General features: G+C 39.1%; 1 protein-coding gene across 1 annotated transcript in view; it reads left to right on the top strand.

Moving 5' to 3' along the window:
* Window positions 1-9,333, top strand: part of ITGB1 (integrin subunit beta 1) — a 46,201-nt gene extending 36,868 nt beyond the window's left edge. Inside the window, exons 15-16 of the mRNA XM_072854601.1 lie at window positions 891-1,057; window positions 8,130-9,333. Coding sequence (XP_072710702.1) covers window positions 891-1,057; window positions 8,130-8,195 — 233 coding nt within the window. The 3' untranslated portion in view covers window positions 8,196-9,333. The remainder of the gene's footprint in view (window positions 1-890; window positions 1,058-8,129) is intronic.
* Window positions 9,334-12,546: the final 3,213 nt, after the last annotated feature.

The raw sequence follows: 12,546 nt of genomic DNA, 5'->3' as shown, positions 1-12,546 counted from the left end.
AGAGGCAGCTACCAAGATTAGGAGTCTACAGTTTGGGGGAAGCAGTGTTCCTATTGACAGCACAGGAGTTGCATTGATGTGCTTCTGACTCCTTCAGTCTGTGTATTAAGCTCTGCAAAAGTCCTTGTTTGGTTTGTGATTACTGAGACTTTTATATTAATAGAAGAGTTGGGTTTTATTTGGGAGGATTATTATTTCTATGTCAGTCACCTTAAATCATTTTGCTATCTGTATTGCTCTTTTCAAATACATAATTCACTTATTTTGAAAGTACATGATACTTATATCCAAAGAAGATGTGCCTTTTTTTTTTTTTTATTTCAGCAGAGGTCAATTCCCAAGATGAGGAAATATCCTAAAAAAAAAAAAAAAAAAAATCTCTCAGAAGCAAAGTTATTACTTATTTCTATATATTAGCTACTAACAATAGCAGCCGTCTGAGGTAAAATGAGGAACACCCTTTTTCTGTAACACTGTTAATAGAGTATGTGGGGACTGTTTTGCTAATCTGCATTTGTACTTGAGCTGGTTTATCCCTCCAGCACCACCTTTGACTTTGAGTTCTTGCATGTTTAAAATTCAATTGCTAATTATTTTACTCTAATACTCTAGATGAATAGCTTAAGGCGTTAGCAGTGTGTAGACTGTATCATCAGAACATGAATTGTTCTATTGCAGAGAATAAACATAAATTAGAAGAATAAAAATAAGCTGGAATGTTACAGGATGTACACATACTAAAACTTCCATTATTTGAAAGGAAAATAGTATTGGCACATCTCTGATGTTCAAAATACTGTCTTCAATACAAAATAAAATTTTAAAAGCATCTGGATATGCATTACCTTTACCATTTTGTAAAATCATGCTTCCCTCGCTTTGTTCCCTAGAATGCCCCAGCGGCCCTGACATCATTCCCATTGTAGCTGGTGTGGTTGCTGGAATTGTTCTTATTGGACTTGCATTATTATTGATTTGGAAACTACTAATGATCATTCATGACAGAAGAGAATTTGCTAAATTTGAAAAGGAGAAGATGAATGCCAAGTGGGATACGGTAAGTCAAGAGGCTTTTATCTGTAGTTGCTACAGTAGTTGAGGAAGAATAGAAGGTTTTTGTTCACATGCCTTAAATGTTTTAGATTGTATTCCTGCCTTTTGGCCTATGGAGGAACAGAAATATCCTTATTGTAAGCTGACTTTAAAACACGTTATGTGTTACCACTAGCGCAAAAAAACACCCCCCAAAAAAAAAAACAAACCACCAACAAAAAACCTCAACCCTCTTTGAGAACTACCTCTTGGGTTAGAAAAGCGAGTAGTAACTTCAGCTGAAATAAAATTTCAGAGAGAAAATGTGATGGAGACAGAATAGTTCAGCTTTGCAGTTCTACCACACTTTACAACATATTATTAAAATGTTTATTAGAAGATGAGAGTCACTTTTGTATAAAGTTAAGAAGAAAATTTTATGCTTATGAAAGAGATCTTGTAAATACTCATACAGGTTTAGTTGGGAGATTTCAATAACTGGTCACAATCATGGCTGGTATTGGTTTGTTGAAATCTTCCCAACCCATTGTCAAAGGAAAAGCATGCAAAAAAAACCAAGCCTATGGTCTATAGGCTTACATAGGCTATAGGGTCTCTGCCTCTGGGAAATTCTAGGAATCTGCTAACCAAAAACCCTTCGCTACATTTCTGTAGAAGTCAACACCCACGTATGCTTGATGAGAGAATAATTTTAAAAAATCTCCTAGGAAATGGTTTGGTTTTATTTAAGAAAATAAATTAATTCTGTGCTGGAAAAAAATATTACTAACACTTTTCTTTACGTATAGCATTATTTTTTTGGTGATAGTTGAGAATGTTACTTTTATTTTTTTTCCTGTTGAATTATTCGACATTGACCATTTCTTTTACTTCAGCAAGAAAATCCAATATACAAGAGCCCTATTAACAATTTCAAGAATCCAAACTATGGACGTAAAGCTGGTCTCTAAGTCTCAGTTTGTATCTTCTTTCATTTTCTTGCCTTTTTTCCCTTTGCATGTCACTTCAAACTCACTGTGTGTCACAGTCAGTTAATCACAGTTTGAGTCTTGCTCAGTTTATCTACTGTTGCTTTGATTCTGGGGTTTTAAAGAGTGCAGCTTGAAAATTTTTAACGTGTTTTGACAGCAAGATTGCTTACTTACTAATACCACCAGTACTGGCTTAAACTATTTTACAAGGGTTGGGGGGGGGGGGGAGGATAAATATGTGGATATATAATAGAACAGCTGTTAGAATTGAAGAAGCTCTTTGGATTGTGAAGACACACAGCGTTCAGGGGAGGGTTTGTCTGCTATTTCCTCAAATCAGCAGTCAGTTTGCTTAAAGTTGATATGTTTGCAAAGCCAGTTTAGATATTCCTCAGATATCCCAGCCTATAAATACCACTGTCTTTATTAGAATAACTCTGGGATCATTCAGAGTAGCCTTACAGTTTGGTTTGGTTTTGTTGGGTTTTTTTTCACTGCTTTGGCTTATTAACCTAGTATAGAACTAGCCTGTATTTAAAGTGTGAAATGCGTATACTCTACTGACTTGATAATTAAAAATACATCTTATTTTTTCCATCCCCATTTCTATTGAAACTGGCAATATGACAGTCCTTGTAGCCCAGCCAGCTTGGGGGTGTCCACAGAAAAAAACATTAATAAGAGAGGATGAAATGTTCTTTTCTCCTCCGGATGCATTTTCCCCCAGTTTCTTAGTCCCTCCTAAACTCTGCCTGAACACCTCATTTCTGTTTGGAAATGCTGACTTCAGAAACAGCAGTATCCAGAAGAGCAAGTCAGTAAACCGAAAGTGATGGATATCTTCTGTAGACTTTGAGGTTGCACTTTTTTGAATGCTTTAGGTGTTCTCCTTCCCTGGGATCCCCAGCTGCTGGGGAAGGAGTGACAAAGAGGATGAGATGGGGAATGGATATCAGAAGAGCGTTGAGAGATGAGAATTATAGAGATCAGATTAGAGGGAGGGGAATGAAGAAATTGGGAAGGCAGCACATCCCTTTAAAATATCCAAGGGCTTTTTTCAGGAGCCAGTGGAAGGGAAGGATCTGTATCTCTAATTTTATTCTGTCTGCTGTCTCCCTTTTTCAGTGTTGCACTCAAAAGATTTTTGTAAAGGAAAAATGAGTGGAGAAAGCAGGAATTAAGACTATTTAAGCTCTTACCTGCCCTCACTGTGACAACGATTTCAAATACTTTGTCTAGCATTCTGAGCCCGCCCTTGATGAAATATACTTTCCTTTTCTCTTTGCAATCATTTCACTTTGCAGTGTGTCCAAAACTGATTGTAAAAATGTTCATTTTGCTTGCCACACCGACCACATTCACCTCCTTTCCATTTTTCTTCTCAGAGGTGATTATTCTGGGGAGGAAATTGAGTTCTTGTTCCTTTCTAACATTTCACGTAATCCATCTGGTTAAGTCTCTCTTACCTTCTCTTCTGCTATTCACTTAATTGTGTACTTTCTGTTGCATGCAGGACAAGCATCTAACAAACCATATGGTGTGTAACATCCATTCTGTGCTCTCGTTCTCTACCCCATGACTCTCAGGATCTAATGTCCTCAGTGCTGCCATTTCTCCTCAAAATGTACTTCTTGCAGAAAGCTTTACTATTGTGTAAATGGAGGGATTGACTTCTGGCCTTTTATTTCACTCACTGCGAAGATTAGAAGTATGAAAGAGTGTGGGTTTTTTAAACGTTATCCTTTGTGGTATTCATAGAAATATCAGAACTTTGGGGAGAGATGGAACTGAATTTAGCTTTATTGGCCATTGAAAAGGAGGAGATCAGTATTGGCAGGATAGATGACCCACAGGAATTAAAAGAAGAAAATCCTCCTTTCCCCTATAACTACGATTTTCTGGGGTTTTTAGATTGTTGAAGTAACCTTTCATTTAGGTGAAGAAAGAGTTGTCTTTTATTGCTGAGGCAAGAAAGTCATCTGAAATCCCACTACGAGAAAATTACACTGCAGTAGGTTCCCTCCAGGTGTATACATATACAATGAAATAAACTGCGTGCAGTTTGTGTGACCCTTTCCCCTCTTCCACAGCGGTCGTACACACACACGGCTTGATTACTGCAGTGAGTAAACTGTAGCACCACGAAGATTGTCATGGACCAGGTGCCCGAATACTCCACCAGTCCTGGTCCGTGATGTTGTGAATGACTTGTCCTTGCAGTTGATGCTCAAGCCAGCTAGGTTGAACCGAGTTCAATTTGTCCTTGGCCTGCAGCATAGCTACTGTCTTAGTGTCCTTTCACCGCTGTTGGGCCTTACTGTCTTCACTGCCTGTCTGGTTTAGATTTGTGCCATTAAAAGAGTATTTACTTAATAGCAGGCTAGCTGCTTTCCTCTAGTCTTCCAGTCGTGGTAGATGACACCCTCTGTCGTCTGCATTGCCCTTAACCTTGGCCTTTGCTTCATCCTCTGATGTAATTGCCGTATTTACAGGTTGACAGATGACTCCATTTTATATTACTGTAAAGTAATGATGGATCTTAATGAGAGCTGAAAGTACTAAGAACCAGCTCTTGAACAATGTATGTGGATGAGTTTAAATATTCTAGAGTGCAGTATCTTGCAGTGACTTAGGGCTTAAACCCGCTATAAAGGTAGTGGGTTAGACTGAAACAGTAAGTCCATGGAGAAAAAAGGAATAAGAAGGTTAATCAAACATCCTGTATAATAGGAGGTTCATCTTTATGCAACGCTAGACTGAACCATTATCCTCTGAACAGCCCAGTCTAGTTGAAAGTGAATACTGTTGCAAGTACATAGCTCTTTATTCTTTGCTGAAGGTACTTTTTTTTTAATACCTCCGTCTTTATTTTAATGTATTTCACTTGATCTTCTATATAGCTATTGTTTGTTAATTTTTATTTTGGTTTAAGTGTGCATGGTGTTTTCATTTATAGGGGCACGTGGCTAAAGTGTTTTCCCTAACTTTGCATGCTTAAACCAGTGTATTCTCTGCAGTGGCATAAAGAAAATGGGTTTATTTAAAAACAGTGGTATTTGTCCAAGACAGCAAGTTTGGAATACCACGTCGTAGTGGCCAGTTAAAAATCTGGAACGCTGCTAATCTCAAAGTCTGTACCATGTGCCAGCTGTGAGGGGCCCTAAGCACGGTGAGAGTCGTGTTGTACTAGTGGACATTTATTTACTACTTCCGTGTTAGTTTTAATGATAAGCTATCTGTAGAAGACCTCACCAAGCCAGGGCTGAGAGACAGTGGTCGAGTATGGCTGGAAAGGCCAGGGCTGTCACTGCCTGTCTGACAGAAGATAGCAGGAAAGGACTTGCAAATCCATCGGGCACCTCTGTTGCAGTTATAGGCTGTGGAGCCTCAGGAGCCGTTCAGCTGTTCAAATGTAAGGTTCAGTTAAGCTGAAAAGTTCTGTGTGTGACTAAATCTCCATTGTTTGTAATGGGAACTGAGACACTCAACTGACATGGAGAGGCAGCTAGCTAAGTGCCTTATTCAGTGACCTAAATTCCACTGTGTGCTCCTGAGAGTTCTTGGGGTCTTAAAATGCGAGTCCAAGGGAAGACAGTACAGCATTTCAATTTCTTTGTAAATAGGGCTTATGCTAAATAAAGGGCATGTAAATTTCAAATTCTGATTTCTCTTGAAAAAGCATTATAGTAAAAAATTTACAATCATTATGCAAATTGCATTTTAAACCTGATTCCAAATGCAAATTAATTGCATGAGCAGCACCCTGCAAATTTCCAAGTTTTAGTCCTAACCTTTAGACCGATTCCTACGCTATCTGATAGAAGTTATCTGTCTTTTACAAATGAGAAAATGTAAACATATACCTCCCTGTATGTGCTGGGGGTAGTCTGTTTTGTAAAATGGTGAAGGTTACAAACACAGTGTAACATGTATTATATAATGCCTTGCTGTTGAAAAGCTGTGCAGTATCTTCTAGTTTGCATATGATACAGCCTATTAAGCTTACAGACTTTCTCTGCATTATAAACTTTACTGATTTATATTTATATTTTTAAGAATTCTTCATTAAAACTTGTCTAGGAAACAAACAACATACGTTGCCAAGAACTTTGAGGCATAATGAGATACTTCAGTTACAGATTAAATCCCTCATCCCTGGATGTTTTTCCAGTTTCATTTGCATCTTAACTATTGCAAAGCTTTTCATTAAAAATGGGGGGGAAGGAGGGGTAATTTTGCATTGATTGATTTGTCTGGCTGAGAACTAGCCACCACACTGTATTTCCACTATTTAAAAAAAAAAGAAAAAAAAAAAATCTTAACTCCCTATTTCTTTCCAAACCAGTAGCTGATACACTTTTAATCAAGAGAGAGTTGGCCTGGGAACTGATAGAAAGGTATTTTGCTGTTACCATGTATTTGTGAAGCGTAGCCAGCACTGGACACTTAGTTCCTCCTTCACCTCAAGCCAGATGACACTGACTCAGGTCTTGAGAAGAGTGAACAGAGAACCTTCACTTCTGTTGTCCAGCAATCCAGGTTCTGGCTGGACTTGAGAGATTAGGCTGGAGTCTCTCAGGTCTAGGTGGGACTGGATGTGCCTCATTGCTCTTCGCATGTAGCGAAGCCAGCTTTAAGGAGAAACACCCTTTTTCTGTGAAAGGAACCATGGCAGAGAGGTTCACCAGCTAAATGGTCTTCCTTAGCAGCAGCTGCTGCTGTTGGGGTAGACCAGTTACTTGCCCCAGATGAAATCTTGCAAATAGAAGGCAACAAACTTCCCAGAAATTTTGATATGAAAATTTCACACTAAGTTGGTTTCTTGCTTGCCTTGTCACCTTTTGGCACATCCTGTGGTATTCCCAGTTGATTTTCCAGGTTTATGACCCTGAAAAAACAGACACAGCTGGTGCTTGTGTCTAGGGGAAGGATTTCCTTTAATTGACTGTAGGAAAAATTGGTTTAACCTGGAATATTTTAAACACTGTGTAACTTAATAGAGTAGAATTGAATTAATATGATTATACAGGCCATCTCAGATTGGAGGGAACTTCAAAAGGAGGGAGTTTCCCTTTCTGCTGATGAAGGCCAGATATGGTTCTGTCCACAACTGCACTCAGGCTGACATCTGCACAGTACTGAATTTCCTCAGGAATTATTTCTGTATGCACAGGAAAGCTTCGTACTGGTAAACAACACTTATTTAGATTGAAGTTCAGGTTGTGATAAGAGCACAGTACTGCAGATCCAGGCTGTGTCAGTGGAGCCCCAGCAGTAGCCCTTTCTTCTACTAAGATTTATCTATTAATATTGAGTTCAAGCTGTTCATCTTAGGTGTGCAAGGATGCCATAAATGGAGTAAGATGTAGTGAGATAAAAGGAAACTTGGGAACAAAGGAAGCTTAAAATAAGCTTAATTTAGAGACTTTCAAATTTCAGCAAGAGATATGTAAGCAGTTGTTCTGTAGGCATTTCTCATACCAGCAGAAATCATGTTTTTATTACAGCATTTGCACCACTACATAAGTTTCTTAGTTTTAACTGTGCATTTTGCGCATATGGGGGTTGGGGGGATCTGCAGGAATAAAATGAGAGTGACAAGTGCTAAATGTTCAATATATATATACTGAATGTGTATTATCAAAATAGTACAAACCTTTCCACTTTGTTTCTAGAATTAAATTTTAATACAAGATAAGCTATTTAAATGTTTATTATAGCAAAATGTGGTCTGTGGTCAGTCATGGTTTCAAGCAATGTTGTTTACAATTCTTTCTTTCTTTAATAAACATCATGGGCTGCAGACCCCTCAAGTTGATGGCTCAACCCTGAGATGACCATATGAGGTTCAGCAGCTTTCAAGGAGATCTGTGATGTAAACTGGACAGGACCGTGCCCTAACCCTTTGCTTTATTAGCTGAGCATGCCTGTGTTCAAGTTGCTAGAGGGAAAACTAGTTTGACTTAAGCTGTTTGTGTGTACGAACAAAACATGAATGGGTAATTTCTTAAGCTAATTTCTTAGGGTGATTTTTTACACTTCTTGCAAACACAGTGCTTTTTTTCATCTCTTTAAATGCTAATATAAATATTTTTCCTTTTCTAGGGTGAAAATCCTATTTACAAGAGTGCAGTGACAACTGTGGTCAATCCTAAATACGAGGGAAAATGAACACTGCTTGTATAACTTCACAACACTGTATGCAGCATAGCAATTTTTGTAGTCACAGTAAGATAGATGTAGGGCAAACTGCAGTGATTTTACTAATTCATTACATATAGGTTTGTTTTCCTGTGCAGGTTTTGAAAAATGTACCATATGTAATTTTTTATTTTTATGTTTTTTGCAAATAAAAGTAATCGGTGCCAGGGGTCTGATAAAAAAACTTGAGACTGTGTAGCCTAGTCAGCGAAGGTCACATGGTGCCTTTTTGACTTTTCCACTCCCGTGCTGTGAATCCAGGTCTTCTGCAGGGTGCGATACTGCTGTGGCAGGACTGGGAGGGAAATGGTTAAAGCAATCGGCATGAGGGCTCTGCCTAGCCATTTAGTATTAAACTTTTTAGCTTTACAGGGAAATCAGGGCTTGAGTTTGCAGATGTAATTAAACTCATGTAGCATGGAGCTGGTGGGTAATTGGTCTTCTACTTGCTAGACATATGATTAAGTATATGGTAAGTTGAGTATGTTGGAAGTGAGCAGTGTAAAAGACTGAAAAGTGTGTGCAAACTTACTTTTAATTTTTAAGTTGCTTATTGCCAGGTTATGGTTAAAATGAAAGGGTTTGAGAAGAATGTTAAGAAGGCAAAAATAGCTTTAAAACACGTGCCATTACTGAAAAAGTTGCTGACTGGTAACTTGCTTAGTTTTTCTTTGTAAATTCAAGCCCTGGGTGGCAGTATCGTGAAGTACCTTACCAAGACATCCTCAAAACTCTTAAGGGCCTTACATCATACTGTGTCTTTATTCTGTAATGTTTCTTTGGTTTAAAGCCTGGTGCTTTGTCACCCTTCTAATCTTTCTAACGTATTTGGCTGTGATTCTTTTTGTAATATTTTTGTATCAACACAAGCTTTTTTTTTTTTCCTTTTTTTTGGGCAGTCTTAGCTGTAAATTTGCCTTTGCCCCGTAGCTAAGATTGCGTAGTCTGTCATGTGACATGAGTCACACATCATTCTTGACATGTGCCATGTATATTTGCCTTCAACCATTCAAACTGCATCATAGTCATATTCTTGTTTTAAGTGCCTTTTTATTTTAACAGATGTTCACTTTTTACAGTGCTATTACTGAAGTTATTTATTAAATAAAATTACCTTAAAATACTTAAATCTCGTCTCTTTATCTTGTAGAAGTTGATACTATTCAAAAAACCTGAGAACTGCGTCTATTTGGGCAAGAGGTAATAGACATTGTGATAATACCAAGTATGTCCTTTAGATCAAATCTGAGACAAGTTAAGCAGACGTGATCTTGGGTAACAAACATTAGCTGCGGTATAAAATGCACAAAGGCCAGGATGCAGCACAGTGCTTCACATTACATACGGTGGCCATTGAAGTAAAGCCCCAGGCTTTCATTTGCATGTGTGCTAAAGAAGTTCTGTAGTTTAATAACTGTTCCAGCAAATGGACTATTTGGTTAATAATTGTTTCACAACACAACAAATGAGAAAAATTACTGCATTTTGAAGGAAAAGAAAGTCTTCCAAATCTTTTTTTAAGGGTATAACGTTCTAGATAGATTATCAAGACCACTTTGTAATTAAATACATTCCTAAAGTATATTCATGGAATCTGTATGATTCTTTTTCCTTTTTTTAACTGTTGGTACTTCAGGTTATCCTGAGAAGCTATGGGGATCTGTTCTAAAAGTCCCTTTTAACCTCCATCTGAGGGCAGAAGAAGCCTGGTTTCCATGAAGCGGGAGGGGGGCATCGACGGAGAGGTTGGGCTGTGTGTGTGTCTGTCTCCACCTCTCTCTGAGGGAAGCAGCTGGAGACAAGAGCATCCAAGGGCCAGTTACGAGGTATGGACTTGGCTGTCTACGGCCGCTTACTGGAGGGATCCGGGGTGGGTGGGGGTATGTGGGCATGTGCAAGGGGGGCAGTTTGCAGCAGCCGCTGGAGCAGGGCAGGCACAGGGGGCAGCAGCACGGGAAAGCGGAGATCCAGGGGCAGCTGCCGGGTAGACTGAGTGTCAGCCCAGCCGCAGGAGGGACGGGCATTCTAGATATGTCTGTGTTTGCCACTGAGGGGTCTTCATTCTGATCAGCTGGAAAGGCGAAGGGGAGGAGGCCGCTGGTCCTGTTCGTATTTCCATGAGTGCTGTTGTCTGTCTGTGATGCTCTGTGCCTGTCTATCTATGTACTGTACACGTTTTGCGTGTGTGCACGTGCTTGCTGGGAATACATGCTTAGGCTCAGTACGGGTTGGACCTGGGGAAATGGAGCTGCTGCGGCCTTGCTTCTCTTGGGCTACCGGATTTGGCAACAGGTACATTTTCTGCTGTTTGGTGCAAACGAGCAAACTCACAGATGGGAAGAGGCTGTGCAATAATTTAGCCTGTTATCCTTCATAACAAAGTCCACAGTACTGCTCTGGATTAGTTCTTACATCGTGAATGCTCTTTCTTGTATTGCCCTTCCAACTAAGGGAACCAAAACAGCCTGCGAATGCCATCTAACCTGACCACAAGGTTAGAAACCAGTGGGAGCTGCACCTGTATGTACAGCTCATGTTACCTGTTCCTCTTGATACTGACTTTACAGAATTGTGACTTCACTGTGGCCGTGATAGATGAGATTTTATTTTTGACGTTTGAGTACTTGCCTCCCTTCCTACTGCTTTGGTCACTTCCCAACAATACTGAGGATTTTCAGTAACTCCGTAAGAAAAGATACAGAAATTTCTTCTAAACACATTCTGTGTTACTTGTCCATGAAAACTGTCTTCATTGGAGACAAGGCAGCTTAAACAGAAAGGATAATTTCTGGCCTTTATGGCTGTTGGTTTTTCAGTGTTCTGGAAAGGCTAATCCCAAATTTCTGTTTCAGAATGTATCAAAGTCCCCTTCAGATCTCTCTCTTTACCCCTTGGTCTTTCCTAGACTGCACAGAATGCTGGAATCCTGAACTGAGCAGAATTCATGTCACACAGAGAGCGGGATGCTGACCATTAGTAACTCTGATTCCTAGAGAGCATTACCAGTCCTCCTAAAGTAAGCAAATTTTTAATTGTGTGCATGGACCTGCTTCTGTCCACTCATCTATGTTACATGTTCTGCAGTTTCCTTAACAAGTCTGGTTTCAAAATGCTTGTGTGGATTGGTAGATGACTTTTTCACAGAGATGGTCCTGAAGGCTTTGAATTCAAGTGGCCCATTAAGGAGAGCTTTTTTTGAATCCTTGTTTAAACTGGGTTTCTAGTAGTCACTTCCAGCCAGATGGAAGCTGCTTAATGATCTGCAAGTGAACAGTTGCTTAAATGAGAGAGAACAGCTGCCATCCTACAGTATCAGATTCAAGATACTATTAGTGTCACAGAAGGCATGATTTGCTTTAAAGCAGGATTGGATGCTCTAGCTAAGAGAGATGCTGTAATTCAAATATGATAGAAATTAAGTGTTGGAAAACAGAATTAGTTGTGAATCCTTCCTGGCTTGTAAGTACTGACCTCAGCTACCTACCCTGAATTCTGCAAGCTGGTAAAGCACTGAACTCTTGCTAAAATACCAGCAGATGCATAGAATCAAAAGACTGTGATCCCACACAGGCCAGATATACGATCCCAGCAGTATATCAGTTTTAAAAGAATTACCGTTAGTGTAACCATAGCCTAGCTATCATTAATCCATCAATGTCCCCAGTTCCTGCCCAGTAACTAAAGACCTAAGCTAGAATTGCTTCATGGCAGTTGTTAATAAAGTTTCCTATCCTGGATTGAAACTATAACAGCAAAAATACAAGTCAGCTAAAGAAAGTAATTCTCTGTAATCACGTAGTTTATTAAGTAACATCCATGAAATAACTTTGCCACAGTACGTCGAGCCTCTTGCCTTAAAATACCTCTAGGTTGACTGAAGACTAGTCTAGAGCACAAACTGAAACAGCCTCTTAGCACAGTCTTGAGCACCTATATATGAGGAAGTCTAGACTGATAAATAGATATGTCCTTCGATGTTTTTCTTTTCTGCACAATTGTACTGCTCTACAATATGAACATTTTTTCTTACCCATACCAAATACAAATTCAATCTCAGACAAGCACAGAATGTGAATAGGAAAAAAAAAAACCAAACAACTTTTATGCAGAACTCTTTTATTTACTAAAGGTTTGGTATTAATCAAGTAGAAGTGGTGAAAGAGTGTGCTCTAGTTACAGAGTTCTATTTAGAGGCTGTTTTCCAAGCACTTTTGTTTTTCTTTCTGAAAAATCAGAATTGCTGCCAAAGCAGTTATGTAGCAGAAAGAAAATATTTATAAGCAACTGTGAATACAAGTACCAGAACACAGAGTGTTGCAAA

This window comes from Ciconia boyciana, chromosome 2 (genome assembly GCF_034638445.1).
Source record: "Ciconia boyciana chromosome 2, ASM3463844v1, whole genome shotgun sequence".
Taxonomy (NCBI): domain Eukaryota; kingdom Metazoa; phylum Chordata; class Aves; order Ciconiiformes; family Ciconiidae; genus Ciconia; species Ciconia boyciana.
This window is presented reverse-complemented; position numbering and strand designations above follow the sequence as displayed.